Here is a 16,716-nt window from a genome sequence, read left to right as displayed (position 1 = left end):
AAAAATACAAAGCAAAAAATAATGACCTACGCAGGACTCGAACCTGCAATCTCTTGATCCGTAGTCAAGCGCCTTACCATTGGGCCAGCAGGCCAGTTGTTGAAATACTGGCCAGTAATTTAATTTATGAGCCACAACAACACAGCAATACGTGTTCCCTCTACCTGTGTGGTCTGCTAGATACAATCACTGGGAAACAGTAGTCTAACCATGATGAGGATGCTTTAGGTGAGTACTTAGTAGTAGTAACTCGGTGGTACATGTGCATGGTACTGCGGTCATGCCGTTACTAATACTAGTGGTAAGCTCGCTACTAAGGAAATGCTGTCGATGATGGTATATATATTGGCCAGAACCGACAATGTTTTGATCGGGTTGTATCATATCAGAGAGTCGCGAGGACTAAAGATGTGAACCAGGTACTGCTACAATAGTTGCGCATGAAGAGTCTAGACAATTCGATTACACTACGTACGTAGTATAAAGGGCACCGGGGAGTTAGTGAGCTAAGTAATAGCTGGCTGACGTGCTTTGGCTCTCAGATTCCTCATCAGCATACAGCGGTCAGCTGCAGGGAGAGGTACACCAAATTGAGGTATCACATCCAAGCGCACGTATGCTGGTTGAAGAACCGGTATGTATTTTCAGGAACCGGTACTATGTAGGGCCATTGAACGAGCGCATGAAACACCGGGATCCCGAAAACCCGGGGCCAGAGTAGGGAGAGGACCAAAGTCGGGATAAGCCAGAACTCTAAATGCTTGACACCCCAAAGCGAAGACCCTCACCAGCAAACATTGCACTTCAGCAGAAGCCCTGGAAGTAATAAGGTAGGGTGGTTATTGATACCATCACGGCTCACCATCAAGCGGAACAGCATACCAGCGGCAACAACATCCGTTCCCGTCGTCTCGGCATGCTCAACCCCGAACCCAGATCGCAGAGTAAATCCGCAAGGGGCGATTGGCCTGGACCATGGTGCCCATCTCTAATGGATCTCCGGAAGCAGAACATTCTCCGGACTGAAAGAATGATCTGGGAGAGACTCATGGCCGTGCATCTGCAGCAGACGTCGAATTAGGGCTGGCAGGACAATAAATGTTAGGTAATGGTGTCTGGCCATTGGTCCCTGCAACGAACAGGCGACAGGAAAACCCAGGAGTGGCGCGCGCCCCCGTGACCGCTGACGATTTTAGCTCCGGTGATGGGCTCATCGTCCACTCCGCCCTTGTGTCTCCTCAGTCGATCACCACCATCGTAGCTTGCCCCGTGGCATGAACCGGGAACCCGATAGTGTGGTTCCCTGGGGGTCTGTGAGGGCACGTGGTCGACATGGATGTATAGTTTATTTTCATGTCATGCAGCACTCAAATATTTGACTCGTGGCATACACACGGGCCATTGTGTCATTTTATGGCATGTCTGTGATGTCTTGAAAGGTCAAGGTCATGCATGGCCACCCACGCAGGGAGTATAGCACCCCCACAAAGGAGTAGTCCAAATAAGCATCGTTCAGACTAAGACGCAGGAACTAGTAAGGAGTCAAAGATCAGCAACCAATTTAGTTACACGATATGCAGTAACATCCAACCCACCTGATAGAGAATACTATCATTTTACTCGACAAGAACCCCCAGAGATAAGGGAGCTACTAGTAGTGCAGCGGAGACGGGGTCAAGTTAGTTATATGGAGACATGAGCACATGGGAGGAAGCCTTTTTTTCTTTTTAAAGAAACTAAAGATAGGTACCAGGTACTAGTGTAGTTCCTATCTCCAGTGTTTCTTATCTCGTTCTACTCTTCCCCTGAACTAAAGCATTGAGGAAACTGGGGACAGCATCTACTTATGAACTACTGCTAGACCGGTTTGGGTAACGTGCTATCAGCACCAGGGGTCCCGGGGAGCACAGGTCCGATGTAGGATCATCTATCTACTATTTACTATTATCTACCGTAGAATGACTCGGGACTTCTGTCGGCTGCCGATAGGCAAGCCGGGTTGGGTTGCCTACTAGTGTAGTCCCACCCCACGCGACTGCTAGTCGAGGTACCCATCCATGCTTTTGCGTGCATTTGTCCGCCCGGTCTGGGACTGTCATACAGACGTAAGTGCGATATCATCGTATGGGGGAGAGTAAGCAGAGTGACATATCCTCCGATCTGGATAACTAGCCAGTTAGAAGCAGTCGAGTACACACCATAAGACAATTGATTTGCAGCACACACATCTATTCCATATAGATTTCTGTGTAGGCAACACACCGCATCGCAGCACCCTCACCATCGGAATCCTCCGAGCCAAGAGCCAAGCAAACGCAGCCCGACTCGCAAGTTCATTCATCCCGGCCCCGTATCTCTTCTATCTAACTGCTACTGGACTAGAGCCTGGCAAACCTCCGAACCGGCGACTGCGCGACCCAACCTCGAAAGCCCGCCCGCCCGCTTCAGGCCTACCCAATTCCTGAAACTCCCGAGCGGACATCGGGTGAAACAGGAATGACAAGCGGACTATCATTGGCCAAGCTTCGTCGTTATCAGCGCGGTGGAGCTGTTCGAGGCTGAGCTAGGCCGGATCGGGCTCCGGCGGGACCCACCCCGGATGCAGGTGGCGTGCAGCTGCCCTTATCGTGACCTCCTAGCCAATCGATTCGGAGTGGTGATGAGCTGAGAGAAAATGGAACTGATAAGAAAGGTCATCTTGAGTTTTCCGATTTCCACGGAATAGTTAGGCTTTCTGGTCGTGGGGAACACGGATGGATGGAGGGTGGATGGATTGAGCATGAAACGTGATGATCTTGTTGTCTTGTGTCTTGGCTTCGAATTGGCAGTTTACTTCAGTTGTTTGCCTAGTATGGATAGATGGATAGAAAACTAGGATATCCCTTTCATTTCTGTTTTGGGATGGATGTATCAGACTGGTTTTATTATTTCCCTGGTACGTTGTATTCTTCCTTACATGAAAGACGCATTTCTGCATGTGAGACGAAGTAGGGTGCAAGCATGTGCCTTCCTGCTTGTCTGCCTGTCTGCCTCAAATTCGAGCCAGATCAAACACAATCAATACCCCTATCTATCTACTAAACTGGAACCGGTTGCCCATTCCTTTGCCGGCCCAACTCGGCAACAGATAGGGCCCCAGGCCGCGAGTATGCGCTTTGTAGTAGCTCTGGAACGTGTTCAGTCTGTTATCATTGGGCTTGAAGGTATGCGTGATAGATAATCGCCAGCTGTCGGAGTTCCGCGTGTGCGCATATCGAGTAGATACATAAAGTAAACAGAAGCCCCAAGCCCAAGGCCCCCGGATTGCGCTGGTGTTGCTCTGTTTCTTCTCCTTTTCCCTCCTCTCTGCATACGGAGAGATGATGATCCAGGAAGCAGCAGACCATGCGGTGGGCTGCGCTGGTCTATGCGGTCCTACAGTCCACTTACTCGCTGTTCGCGTGGGCATCATCGACACATTTGATACCATATACCATACCGTATACTGGAGATTACAGCTTACTATACAAGCAGGGAAACAGCATGGAACCTAACCGGGAGGCTATACGAACCCTCTCCCCTGGGACGAGTTTGCAGATTCAATGGGTCGGGGCCTGGACCGACGCTCTTCCCTATCCACTGGAACCTGAGCATGGTGGCTGTGTGAATGAACACTCAATATGAATTGAGTGTAGATGATGATGTTGCTGCTGTTGCTGCTGCTTATGATGATGAAAAAGATCATTCCAGCAGGCCTAACCGAGGATAGTATACCAGGACCCAGCCGGGGCTAAAGTGGAAAAATGACGGGGAGTTTTCGCCACCGACTTCTTTGGGAATATTTTCTGCAGTCCTCCTCAATCGGCGGCGGTCTTGGCCGAGGGCGGCAGTTTTGCCACGGACCCAATCAAGGGCCCAGAGCAAATACTCATTTTGCACTCACTGCAGAAGAAACTACTAACTGACAGGTAATTGGGAAACACAATTGATGTTTGTACATGTGTGTGTGGTGTTGTCAAGAACTTCTCACGATCTGTCAACTTTGACAGTGAAGCACACGCAGCAAAGAAAAGTCTATCCTCCTCGTTCCATCACCAACAGCAGCACCAGCAGCGGCATCCATTCCTCCGCCGTTCGCCAGGAAACGCAACCAGTGGGTTTTGAATGGGTTCTGGTGGATGATCGTCGGGCCCGAGTTTATTTTATGCCATTTGATTTTTCACCTTATCTCTCGCCCGACTCAGCGGCCTCCCATTTGGGCCTTTTTTTCTCACTATCTTTATTTTATTTGATTTGAATTATTTTCTGGCGCCTCCCTCGCGTGGTGGAAAGAGAATATATTATTGTTTTCTGATTATTTCCCTTTTCTTTTTATCTTTTTCTTCTTTTCTGACTATTTACTGGAGACTTGAATTTTAGACTTTTTCGTGTTCCCTTTTAATTTTTCTGGGGTCTTCTTTCTTTCCCACGCGAGGCTAATCTGGAATGAAATGATTGAATGAAGTTTCAAGGGCATATCAACTTATCATCCACCCGCCCAAAAGTCATCACTAATAGATATTATCGACGGTCGAGGTGCTCCACCCGCGCCCAACGTTTGAGCAAAGTTTAGGGACTTTTCCTCTCCTCTGCCTGCCTGGGCATTGACACCAACCTATTATCGCTGCTATCGGGTCGGATTGGTAAAAGCGCAACCTCGTCGCAGGTTTGAGGTCCCACTCCGGTGCCTTTCCAGAATCTTGTCTGCCCGGCCGCTCCACTCATCGGCCATCTTCTGCTTCAGTCCTCAAGTCAGCGCACTCTTATTTATATAGTCGACGCCCTCCGCGCCCCCCGTGGCGGTTTTCCCTTCTCCACATCCGGCGGAGACGACAGTCTGCAGCATCCTTTCCCTCTCTTTCTCTCTCTTCCTCTCACGGCATTCCGTCTTACATTCCCGCTGCCGGTCCTTCAATCGACTCGCCCTTCTTCCCTCTCCCTCTCTTTCTCTCTGTCTGTCACTTCCCTCCATTCCAATCAATTCTCAAACCTCCTCTCTGTGTCACCTCCCTTTCTCTCTCCCCCTTTCGCCCTTGCAGATACTCTATTTCGCCAGTCCCGTCTTCGATTTTCGATCCCGATCTCGCTTCTGCAGTTCTTGCCGCCACCCACCCGAACTACACCCTCTCCACCACCCGCCTGTTCTCGGCCTGAGAACATTCCTCGGCGGTGGTGACTTCACATTCACAACGCCCGTCAGAAGATCATTTCGACCCGTCAATTCCTCGTGTTACCTCGATAGTCTTTCTTTACCACCATGTCGGACAAACCTGGCGTCTTTATCCCGCAATATGCGTCCTACAACTGGACGGGCGCTCCCTCCGACTACGAGGCTCTCACGACCAACGATATCGGTGGCGATTCCAGTTAGTTACTCTGCCTTTGTTGGTCGTTTTAGCTTCTCATGACTTACCTGTTGGCCAGGAACGGAAAACTTGAACAAATGGTTTCAATCCGGTGATCAAGCATACATCATCGTGGCTTCCGCCATGGTGATGGTCATGGTTCCTGGTCTCGCTTTCCTTTACTCCGGTCTCGCGCGCCGCAAGTCAGCTCTGAGTATGATCTGGGCTTGTATGGCTTCGTTCTCCGTCGTCACCTTCCAGTGGTATTTCTGGGGTTATTCTCTCGCCTTTTCCCCGACTGCAACCAACGGCTACATCGGTAACCTGCGCAACTTCGGTTTGATGAAGACATTGGCCGATCCTAGTCCGGGCTCCCCGCTGGTTCCGAACCTCCTCTACGCTTTCTATCAGGTATATCACGATCTTTCATGGGGACTTTACAATTTATAGCTAACGCAATTGGGATAGATGCAATTCTGCGGAGTTACGGCAGCAATTATCATGGGAGCTGTGGCCGAACGTGGACGCATGCTACCCGCAATGGTGTTCGTCTTCATTTGGGCTACGATTGTGTACTGTCCTCTGGCGTGCTGGGCATGGAACGTGAACGGTTGGGCCTACAAGTACGGAGTTTTGGATTACGCTGGTGGTGGTCCTGTCGAGATCGGGTCTGGTCTGTCGGCACTTGCCTACTCCATGGTCCTGGGCCGTCGCCAGGAGCGGATGATGCTGAACTTCCGCCCACACAACGTCTCTCTCATTCTACTGGGAACCGTTTTCCTTTGGTTCGGATGGCTGGGGTTCAACGGTGGCTCGGCTTTTGGAGCGAACCTTCGTGCCACCATGGCTTGCTGGAACTCTAACTTGACCGCTGCCTTCGCCGGTATGACTTGGGTTCTTCTCGATTGGCGCTTGGCTCGCAAGTGGTCCATGGTCGGTTGGTGCTCCGGTACCATCTCGGGCCTCGTTGCGGCCACTCCGGCTTCTGGTTTCGTCCCTCCCTGGGCTAGTGTGATCCTCGGCGTTGTGACTGGTATTGTTTGCAACTACTCCACCAAGGGTAAGTCACGCAGTTGCTTGACAGTTATCCCGTTCAGACACTGACTGAGTCTACAGTGAAATACTGGATCCGTATCGATGACTCTATGGATGTGTTCGCGGAACACGGTGTTGCAGGAATTGTCGGTCTTATCTTTAACGCCCTCTTCGCGGACGATGCGATTGTTGGACTGGACGGAGTCAACACTGGATCAGGATCCGGAGGTTGGCTGATCCACAATTACAAGCAACTCTACATTCAAATCGCCTATGTCGTCGCTACCTGCGCCTACTCGTTCGTCATGTCCGCCATCATCGCCTACGCCATCAACGCCATTCCCGGGTTGAAACTGCGTGCCTCGGAAGAAGCCGAACTGCTGGGTATGGACGACGACCAGCTGGGTGAATTCGCCTACGACTACGTTGAAGTCCGTCGTGACTACCTTGCCTGGACCCCTCAGCAGCACAACCAGCTCGAAGACGGCCACCAAATCCCCGCCGCGGCGCGGTACGGAATCGGCGAGCACAGTGAGATGATGCTGGACGGCCACGCCCCGGTTGGTGTGGACAGCCGCGGATGCAGCGAGGGTGACTCGGGCATCCAGGAGCTGAAGATGCAGCCTGCGCCGCGACAGGTAGCAGAACATCATGCGCCGCATGAGCCCGAGCCGGTCGCAGAGCCTATCCCGGCGGCTGAAATCAACGAAAAGGTGACGACCTGAGTCGGACTTTCCATCTTTTTAACCTTTTAATGTCTTCTGTCTTCTTTCTGTGATATCCAGCGATGCCTTTCTTATTAGCCCGGCTGAGCCACTTTTTCTTGTTTTATACATGTATTACATTTGGCGGCGATTTGGTTTGGCGTTTTTCAGGGACAAAGCCCGCGGGTTATGTATATCTACCTGTTGGGTGGATTGTATATATTAGGTTATAGCGGGGGGTTATTGTTTATTTTTGACTATGTTCGTTTCCTAGATCTTGCTTATGGAGTTATACCAGTACATGCATAGATAGTCAATTGATCCATCCATAACATATACCAGTCACACCATTCCGAATATGTAGATGTAGGATGTAGATGTCTGAAATCACCTAGCCTAGACGCAAATAACAGCTGACGTGTCCCCGGTACTACCCCGGAATTGCTAACAAATACCCCACGGCGGTACGGAGTAAACAGATAGACCACACGCATGTGCGGAGTACTCGACCTCCCTCCAAAAGCAACATCCCCGAACATCGAAGCTGTCGTATACATACGAACACGTGACCGAGAAAACTAACCCTTTCATATACGCAGCGTGCTTGACCCAATTTATAAAATAACTGATATATATACAAAAATATCCATACATGTATGCTAAATGTTCTGTATGGCCCTCATTTCCTCCTTCCTGTATATATATGGTTGGGGGGTTTCGGATGTATGCATGTAGAGCCTACCTTGCCCTAATTACCCACGTATTTATGTATGTAATAACCATTGTTGGTTATTCCGTAACGTCATGAATTGATTATTGCTGCAGATTTATTCCTTCGGTTCTTGGAAATTTGAAAGGAACAAGGTAATCACGTAGTATGTTTAGGGCCTGGAGTTATGGTAAGATGACTTGCTTGGTATGTGTGACATGCTAAGGTACTATATACAAGAGAACACAATACGTAAGTATTTTTTAGACAAGGCGACGCTGTCAGAACTTATGTTATGCGGTTGTAGAAAGGTAACAAGGGCTAGAAGCTCTGTCTCTGCCGAGGAAGGGCTGATAATATGAACAGGGAGAATGAAGAAAAGTGGAAGGTGAAAAGTGAAAGAGATTAAACCCGTCTCACCATCCCCCTCACTCTCATCCTCTCTTCGCGACTCAACTTATCCACCACTTCAGCTGTCTCTCCACCTCGGAGAACATCCTCCCACTCGTCTTCGTCCATGCCCATGACCAGAACCATCTGCAGACACCGCGTGAACGCTTCACGGTGCCGGTACCGACCTGGTGCCGCTTGCGTGCCGCCCACATCGACAGCGGCGCTGACCACCCCGGATACGTCGCGCTCGAGGCGAGTGGCGCCCAGGGCGTTGACGCGGCCGTGATAAGACCAGAGACGCTTCTCCAGGAGCCGGGAGAGGTAGGCGATGGTGACGGTGAGGAGACGGTCAAAGGCGGATGCGGTGAGGATGCGGCTGAGAGGTAGGAGCAGTTCGGTCCAGGCGGCGGCAAAGCGCGGGCGGACGAGCTCTGCGCGGCTGGTGGGGTCGTCGTCATCCGGGACGGTGCCGTCGGCCATGTAGTCCGGATCATCGGAGTCGTAGTCATGGTAGACAGTGCGGGTGGGATCGGTGTCTTCGCGGGGTTGATACTCGATGTCGCGGAAGGCGTCGGAGAGGATGGGCCGGAGACGGTGTTTGATGACGTTATTGAAGACAACTTGAATGCCGTCTGTAAGGAGGTCGGTGACCTTGGACTCGAAGGAGGCGGAGAGGGATTGGAGGGTTTGTGTGGCGAGGCGGGCTTCTTCTGGGACGGGGAAGAGGGAGCGCAGAGGGTCGGTCTCCTCGACCTGGCCATCAGGGCCGATGGACTTTTTGGGCTCGGTGTGGTTTTGTAGGATGCGGCGGACGTAGTCGACGGCGACGTCGAGGTTGTTGATGAGGACGAGGAAGGAGATAACGAGTTGCTCGGGAGGTTGGCCGCCCTGGACGGCGGCGCGAGGGTAGCATTCGTCACGCATTTTGCGCTGGGTCATGCCGATGAAGTCGGAGCCAAGAACGCGCGAGAGCGTGGGCACCACGCTGGTGACGACGGAGATCTGCGACGTGACGAGAGATTGCTGCAGGACCTTGTTGACGATGTACATGATGTCGTCGACAGCGGACGTGATGTGCGGCGGCTCGGACTTGAGCGGTCTCTGCGGGTTCAAGGTCAGGCCAGAGGGCTGTTCGTCAAGCTGGAATGCCTTCTCGACCGACCGGCGGAAGAAGAAAGTGGTCATGGTGTTGAACGGAGAGGCTAGGCGGTCGTTGATCTTCTTCGCGAGGGTCGATCCCCGGAGGAACTGTGGCAGGGCGAACTTCTGGTCGTCATCCGCTTCCGGGGGCTGGACCGGGTCAGTCAAGACGAACAGAATGCAGTGTGTAGGACTTACATTGCAGGTGTCGGCCAAGAACCGGCAGTACAGGGACCAGCGACCAAGCATGACAGCCATCTCGTTGAGAAGCCCGTCAATCTCCTTCATATCTACGCCCTCATCATCGGCCGCAGCGGCATCGCGTACGGCAGGCGAGTTGGACCGGGGTGTTCCGCTGCGCTGCGGAGGGAGGAAGCTCTGCACGAGGAAAGTGAAAGCGTAGGACTTTGTGTCGGTCAGCTTTCGGTCAACATGGCGCTCGTCGCTCCAAGTGTCCAGGATGATGCCTCCTTGGACATCGGCCTCCAGCTGCAGACGCTCAATGACTCGGTTCATCTTACGCGGGCCGTAGTGACGCTCCACCAGGCCGCCGTGACCGTCGATGATCTGGGCGATATGTTCGAACAGCTTGGTCAGCGCATTGGCGTAGAAGAAGCCGTCCTTGCTTGGCGAAGCCCCTGTGCCGGCATTGAGGTTGGATCGAGCTCTCGCCGCCACGCCTTGACAGACATAGCGGCCGTAAACATCCAGACCCACCTCGGAACGACCGATGAGGGGGAAGAGCTTGAAGAAGCGTGTGATGCGGGCACCGTTGTTCTCCTTGACGGCTTTGTCGAATTCGCGCAAAAACAAGCCACAGAGCGATTCCGCGGCGTTATCAAGCGTGACATTTGGCGGATCGGGCACCTCGGCCGTCGGCACCATTTCGGCGGCAAAGGCCCCCTGCGCGACCTCCGGGGGAATCTTAGAGGCCCGGTTCAGGTAGCTGGCGGCGGTCTCCCAGTCCTGCGGCGCACCCATGGAGCCTGCGACGCCCAGCACACAGGCCTTGAGCTCGGAGACCTGTTCGACCACTTCCAGGGTTGCCTTCACGCGTGATTGTTCTAGATCGAGGCGACGGACGGCGCTGGAGATGCGATCGGCGGTGGTTGCGGCATCGGCCAGCATGCCATGGCTGATGGCGCGGGTGGTGCTAGTTTGGGAACCGAGATGGGCGCGGAGTAAGTCGAGTCGGCCCAATTCGCGAGAGAAATCCTTCTGGGAGGCCACGAGGGCATCCAAGCGAGCTGTAACAGAGGCCTCCTGGTGGTGCAGGTGCGACAAGGTGGCCTTGATCTCGGCAACGGAGCTGGCATTGAAGATGTCGGGGGCGGGATGCGAGGGAGGCACTGCATGGCCATTGGCCATGCCGGCCGTGGAATTGGACATTGTCTGTGATCAGACAAGGGCGAGATGGACCGGCGATATACCCAGTTGATCACTCAGTAGCATAGAGGGAAATGATGAAGGGAAAGGAAGGCCATCTGGCACTCGGCCCGCAGGCGGTGAGCAGCTGGGGAGCTGCCTGAGCCCTGAGGTGCTGCAGGTGCCTCAGAATAATGGCCACCAGGATGAAGAGTGTGGAAGAGAGAGAACAGTCTCGAGAGCTGCTTGAGATTCACCGCATTTGCTCATCATTGAGCTTAGGATTGACATGGCAGGAATTAGATAAATTCAGGCGTACAAGAATCACGGGACAGAAGATATAGATACCTCAGGCCGCCGCAGGGGACAGGCAATTCTGCCGATTGCTGCATTCGACGTCATCTTCAGATTTCCAGTCGCACTTTTCGCTTCACGATATCGACGCATCCACCCACTGTCTAGCCCTTGAACTGCCTTATTTCAAGCACTTCCTTCTTGGCGACAGGAACTGGTCGTATACCGTCGTCATTGGTCGCCGTCGCAAACCCCGACACCAACACGCCCGACCCCGAACAGGTCGCCGGCCACGCACCATGGGCAACGAATCCTCGACCCTGGTAGACGAGCACACGCCTCCATCGGTGCTGGAGGCACGCAGCATCGAGGCGATAGCCAACTATGTCAAGCAAAAGCCCGTGAAGCGCGTGGTGGTGATGGTATGAACTTTCCCCTTCCGATTACCCCTCCCCCGCACTCTGTTAGATCGAATTCTACACCCCCAAATTTAAGATAGAGGGGAATATAACTGACAGGAGGTACGTCTACAGGTCGGAGCTGGCATCAGTACTTCGGCCGGAATTCCCGATTTCCGTTCGCCTGATACCGGCATCTACTCGAATCTCGCCCATTTGGACCTGCCCGATCCCGAAGCCGTCTTCGACATCAGTTTCTTCCGCCAGAATCCCCGCCCATTCTACGCCCTGGCCCGGGAACTTGCCCCGGGTCAGTTCAGACCCACAATCGCACATTCGTTCATTAAGCTACTTTACGACAAGGGGATGCTACTGAAGCACTTCTCGCAGAACATTGACTGCCTGGAGCGGCTGGCGGGGGTGCCGGGTGATAAGATCGTCGAGGCGCATGGGAGCTTCGCGACACAACATTGCATCGACTGCAAAGCGGAATACCCCGAGGACTTGATGAAAGAGGCTATCACCAAAGGCACGGTTCCGTACTGTACTCAGTGCAAGGGGCTGGTGAAGCCCGACATTGTCTTCTTCGGAGAGTCGCTGCCGGCTGACTTCTTCGACAACCGGGAGCTCCCCGAGCAGGCGGACCTGTGCATTGTTATGGGAACCAGTCTACAAGTGCAGCCGTTTGCCAGTCTGCCCGCATTCGTTAGTGATGGAGTACCCCGCGTGCTGATCAACATGGAGCGGGTCGGTGGGCTGGGATCCCGCCCGGACGATGTACTGGTGTTGGGTGACTGCGACACAGGGGTGAGACGATTGGCACGGGCGTTGGGTTGGGGCAAGGAGTTAGAGGAGCTGTGGGAGAGGACAAACCCGGACCCGGCCGCACGGGCGGCGGAGAATGCATCCCCACAAACCCGGGAGGAGCGGCTGCAAGATGAAGTGGACCGGCTCACAGAGGAGGTTGATCGCACGTTGGGAATTTCGCAGGCGTACCAGCAGCGAGTGCGGCAGCATCTGGAGCGACAGTCGGGCACGCACGCGGAAGCAGCGGGTAGGAAGGAGAAGCAAGCTGCAGAGGAGAACGACCGGATTGGGGGATTGGCTCATGTCTTCCCGCATCTGGCGCGAATGCAGGAAGGGAGGTGAGAGGAAAAAGAAAAAAGTAGGAGAGATCACATGAACCAGATGGGGATGGAATGGATGAGAAGGTCCGGGCGAGATAACGTTGGGTGGCTGGAATGAAGAGAATCTGAGTGGACGAGACCAGAGAGATAGATGGTTCCTGGAGCTTCTTGGGATTTCGACGGGAGTCAAGATGATGGAAGGGGAAAAGAAAAAGAAATTAATTGGGATGGTTATAGTAGGATAATGATACACATGATGTTTTGTAGTAAACTGGTTGATAGTAAACAAAAGAAGAAGAAGAAGAGGAAGAGTTAAAGAGGAAGGAACTGAGAAAGAATGCGGGAAGAGGAAGCAGCAGTGATGGAGTACATACATAGTAGTACATACATTCCTCCGCAGCAAATTGTCTCCCGCAAACAACATGACAGCTCTTAGCTTCATGCTATACTTATCTTGACATTGACACGTAGGTAGAGCTCCCGAACTACTTAAACTCTGGAGATATTCAATCCACGAGGAACGACAAGACATGAAGCGGCGAGACACCCAAAGCAACAACCGGTGAAGGCGATCCTTCCTCCACTGCGGGGCCCAAAACACTAAGTAACTACTTATTATTATTATTACTTACGTCTCCGATTCTGCTTGCTGCTGTTGCCCCACGTCATTTCCCCCCCCTCGATCCTCCCTCATCCCGGTTTCTAACTCTGTTCTTCTCCATCTTCTCCTCGATTTCTTTACTACTGTTCTTTATTCTCATCTACAACCTCTCTCCCCCATCTAATCATCTCTTACCGTCATCATGGTTGGAATCGGTCCTAAGCGTCCCCCTTCCCGCAAGGGTAATACAAAGCTCTCCCACCTTTCCCCTCCATTTCTCGGGATGCCGATCGCTGACCCGATGGCTGCCCCTCTGCTTCTCCAGGTTCTATGGCCGATGTTCCCCAGAACCTTTTGCAGCAGATCAAGGACTTTGAGGAGCAATTCACCGTTGATCGCTCCAAGCTCAAGCAGATTGTCAACCACTTTGTTAAGGAATTGGAAAAGGGTGCGTCTTTTCCCACTTTACCCGCTTCTAATGCGGCCCGGAATGCATCACTCCGACTGACTATATTTCTTCTATACAACAGGTCTCAGTGTCGAGGGCGGAAACATTGTAAGTGCTTTGGCTCATGACATGCATCAATCGACTCAATTCGTCCGTTTCCTTCGTCCCGACTAACCTCTTTCTCCCCCCACCCAGCCTATGAACGTCACCTGGGTGATGGGATTCCCCGATGGCGACGAACAGGGTACTTTCCTCGCCCTCGACATGGGTGGCACCAACCTGCGTGTCTGTGAGATCACCCTGACCCAGGAGAAGGGTGCTTTCGACATCACCCAGTCCAAGTACCGCATGCCCGAGGAATTGAAGACCGGTACCGCCGAGGAGCTGTGGGAATACATCGCCGACTGCCTGCAGCAGTTCATCGAGTCCCACCACGAGAACGAGAAGATCTCCAAGCTGCCCCTGGGTTTCACCTTCTCCTACCCCGCCACTCAGGACTACATCGACCACGGTGTCCTGCAGCGCTGGACCAAGGGTTTCGACATTGATGGTGTTGAGGGCCACGACGTCGTCCCTCCGTTGGAGGCCATCCTGCAGAAGCGCGTACGTCAATCCCCGATAGTGAATCACGCAAAGTCTTCGAGCTAATGTAGCAATTATCCAGGGCCTGCCCATCAAGGTGGCTGCGCTGATCAACGATACCACCGGAACCCTCATCGCCTCCGCTTACACCGACACCGACATGAAGATCGGCTGCATCTTCGGTACCGGTGTCAACGCCGCCTACATGGAGAACGTTGGCTCCGTCCCCAAGCTGGCCCACATGAACCTGCCCGCTGATATGCCCGTGGCTATCAACTGCGAGTACGGCGCTTTCGACAACGAGCACGTCGTGCTGCCCCTGACCAAGTACGACCACATCATCGACCGTGACTCGCCCCGTCCCGGTCAGCAGGCCTTCGAGAAGATGACCGCCGGTCTGTACCTGGGTGAGATCTTCCGCCTGGCCCTGATGGACCTGGTGGAGAACCGCCCCGGCCTCATCTTCAACGGCCAGGACACCACCAAGCTGCGCAAGCCCTACATCCTGGACGCTTCCTTCCTGGCGGCCATCGAGGAGGACCCTTACGAGAACCTGGAGGAGACCGAGGAGCTCATGGAGCGCGAGCTCAACATCAAGGCTACCCCGGCGGAGCTGGAGATGATCCGCCGCCTGGCCGAGCTCATCGGTACCCGTGCCGCTCGCCTGTCGGCCTGCGGTGTTGCCGCCATTTGCACGAAGAAAAAGATCGACTCGTGCCACGTTGGTGCTGACGGCTCCGTCTTCACCAAGTACCCTCACTTCAAGGCACGTGGAGCCAAGGCTCTGCGGGAGATCCTGGACTGGGCTCCGGAGGAGAAGGACAAGGTGACCATCCTGGCGGCCGAGGATGGATCTGGTGTGGGAGCTGCGCTGATTGCGGCGCTGACCCTGAAGCGGGTCAAGGCCGGCAACCTGTGCGGTATCCGGAACATGGCCGATATGAAGACCCTGCTATAATGACCTGGCGCACATATTTTCGAATTCTTTGGTGTGATTATTTATTCTCTGGTGTTGAGACGGGGTGGACGGAATGAAAATAATTGATTGAACATGGGTAGAGAAGCCCGATGAAACTTATGATGAAGAATTGGCCCGGCCTGGTCTGGTCTGGAGCAATCCTTGTAGTGATTAAGAAGCCAGCCAGGAAGCCACTGAATGTGTAACTCTACCGTTCTCTACCGACTGGACCTGCCACCCCAGCCAGTCTGTAAACACAAAACCCCGCAGCAAGCAATGCAACCGAAAGGTAAAATCGAAAGAATGTGCACGGTCACTCAGCTGGTCAGTGTTGGTTTGGTTGCACAGGAAGGAAAGGGGACCCCGATAAAACATTCCTAGCGGGATAGACGAAGAATGCTTGAAATCTCGTGGACCAGACAGACGGGATGGGATCGTCTGGTCCTGACCACTGATTCAAGCTGGAACTGGACTGGAATGCACATCGTTATGAATCCTTGCATGTATCATGTAGGAACCATCATGGATGAACCTGGTAGATACAGCCCGATGCCAATTCGTCACTACCAGCAACTGTGTTTACTGTAGTAGAAGTAGTAGTACTATATAAATATTGCCCTATTTACCCTCCTGCTTATACCCTTTCTTCTTCTTCTTCTTCCTCTTCTTCTTCTTCCCTGATCTCTTCCTATACTACCACTATTATACACGTTCCGCACTCACTACTTCCTCCCTACCAAACCCTCCTTCTACCCTACCTAGCATACACAGTATCTCCCACAACCACAACACCACCACCACCAACAACAACAACCATGAAGCTCACCACCCTCCTAACAACAACCCTCTGGGCCACCACCGCCCTCGCCGCAGCCAAACCCCTCATAGAGAAACGCGACCTCGCCACCGCAGCAGCGACACCCGCAACAGCAGCAGCAGCAATGCACACCCCCAACGCCGCAGCATCAGCTACGCCCAGTTCTCGTGCGTCGGCAAGTGCCTCTGCCTCTTCATCGGGTGCTTCGGCGCAATATGAGACGAGTAATAATGGGGACGACGACGATGATTACGATGACGAGGATCGCGACGATGACGAGGATGGAAAGGATCCCAAGGGTGATGATGGTGGGGATAAGGGTGGGGATGATCAGGACAATAGTGATGTACGTTTCTTTTGTCCCCTTTCTTTTCTTTTCTTTTCTTTTCTTTTTTTTTTTTTCTTTGTTGGTTACTACGGGTGGAGTGTGATGCTAATGAGTGTGTCTTTGTATAGCCGCTTGAATTCGTAAGTTCATGATACCTTACTTTTCTATCTACTTATTGGTGTTTCCCCTGGTGGGAACGTGGTTTTTTGAAGAATAGATATTTGCTAACGAGGGAATTTTGTTATGAGGATTAGTTGTCGGGGATTTTGGGATTGGTAAGATACTCCACCTCCAACTTACTTGATGCTTCTGGGATGGATGGCTAACGCTGTTTGGTGGTGTAGCTTGGTGGATTGGTTAGTTCTCCTATTCTTAGATTTTTTTTGGTTGTCTTTTGCAAAAGCGAAAAGAAAACAGAGAGGGTAGAGGGAAATATGGTTGGTATCTTGTTATG

The 16,716-nt window shown here is 52.8% G+C and overlaps 6 protein-coding genes and 1 non-coding gene across 7 annotated transcripts; 4 read left to right on the top strand and 3 right to left on the bottom strand.

Moving 5' to 3' along the window:
* Window positions 1-22: 22 nt before the first annotated feature.
* On the bottom strand, window positions 23-94 carry BO83DRAFT_t260. Its single transcript has one exon. It is a non-coding gene; the product is annotated as a tRNA-Arg (tRNA).
* A 412-nt stretch (window positions 95-506) lies between these two features.
* BO83DRAFT_412262 (uncharacterized protein) lies at window positions 507-2,669 on the bottom strand (the record flags this gene model as incomplete). The annotated part of the gene is made up of 8 exons (XM_025534394.1): window positions 2,423-2,669; window positions 2,263-2,359; window positions 1,964-2,168; window positions 1,189-1,303; window positions 1,013-1,129; window positions 850-919; window positions 659-760; window positions 507-568 (listed from the first exon to the last, which is right to left on the bottom strand). The coding sequence occupies exons 1-8, from the start codon at window positions 2,513-2,515 to the stop codon at window positions 507-509; spliced, it is 861 nt and encodes a 286-aa protein (XP_025382749.1). The 5' UTR covers window positions 2,516-2,669.
* Window positions 2,670-5,275: 2,606 nt separating this feature from the next.
* Window positions 5,276-7,123, top strand: BO83DRAFT_432102 (ammonium transporter; the record flags this gene model as incomplete). Its single annotated transcript, XM_025535608.1, has 4 exons — window positions 5,276-5,384; window positions 5,443-5,774; window positions 5,832-6,423; window positions 6,480-7,123. The coding sequence occupies 4 exons, from the start codon at window positions 5,276-5,278 to the stop codon at window positions 7,121-7,123; spliced, it is 1,677 nt and encodes a 558-aa protein (XP_025382748.1).
* An 887-nt stretch (window positions 7,124-8,010) lies between these two features.
* On the bottom strand, window positions 8,011-10,784 carry BO83DRAFT_348777 (Golgi transport complex subunit COG4). Its single transcript, XM_025528849.1, has 2 exons — window positions 9,543-10,784; window positions 8,011-9,494 (listed from the first exon to the last, which is right to left on the bottom strand). The coding sequence occupies exons 1-2, from the start codon at window positions 10,731-10,733 to the stop codon at window positions 8,217-8,219; spliced, it is 2,469 nt and encodes an 822-aa protein (XP_025382747.1). The 5' UTR covers window positions 10,734-10,784; the 3' UTR covers window positions 8,011-8,216.
* A 294-nt stretch (window positions 10,785-11,078) lies between these two features.
* On the top strand, window positions 11,079-12,889 carry BO83DRAFT_371698 (SIR2 family histone deacetylase). The gene is made up of 2 exons (XM_025529951.1): window positions 11,079-11,425; window positions 11,537-12,889. The coding sequence occupies exons 1-2, from the start codon at window positions 11,303-11,305 to the stop codon at window positions 12,548-12,550; spliced, it is 1,137 nt and encodes a 378-aa protein (XP_025382746.1). The 5' UTR covers window positions 11,079-11,302; the 3' UTR covers window positions 12,551-12,889.
* Window positions 12,890-13,233: 344 nt separating this feature from the next.
* BO83DRAFT_371694 (putative hexokinase Kxk) lies at window positions 13,234-15,334 on the top strand. The gene is made up of 5 exons (XM_025529950.1): window positions 13,234-13,371; window positions 13,455-13,577; window positions 13,660-13,685; window positions 13,773-14,180; window positions 14,242-15,334. Exons 1-5 carry the CDS (start codon window positions 13,332-13,334, stop codon window positions 15,115-15,117), a joined length of 1,473 nt encoding a protein of 490 aa, XP_025382745.1. The 5' UTR covers window positions 13,234-13,331; the 3' UTR covers window positions 15,118-15,334.
* A 598-nt stretch (window positions 15,335-15,932) lies between these two features.
* BO83DRAFT_393686 (uncharacterized protein) lies at window positions 15,933-16,588 on the top strand (the record flags this gene model as incomplete). The annotated part of the gene is made up of 3 exons (XM_025532986.1): window positions 15,933-16,280; window positions 16,391-16,402; window positions 16,517-16,588. The coding sequence occupies 3 exons, from the start codon at window positions 15,933-15,935 to the stop codon at window positions 16,586-16,588; spliced, it is 432 nt and encodes a 143-aa protein (XP_025382744.1).
* Between the last annotated feature and the right edge of the window lie 128 nt (window positions 16,589-16,716).

This window comes from Aspergillus eucalypticola, assembly GCF_003184535.1.
Source record: "Aspergillus eucalypticola CBS 122712 chromosome Unknown BO83scaffold_40, whole genome shotgun sequence".
Taxonomy (NCBI): Eukaryota; Fungi; Ascomycota; class Eurotiomycetes; order Eurotiales; family Aspergillaceae; genus Aspergillus; species Aspergillus eucalypticola.
The sequence above is the reverse complement of the archived record's forward strand: the minus strand, read 5'-3'. Positions and strand labels throughout refer to the sequence as shown.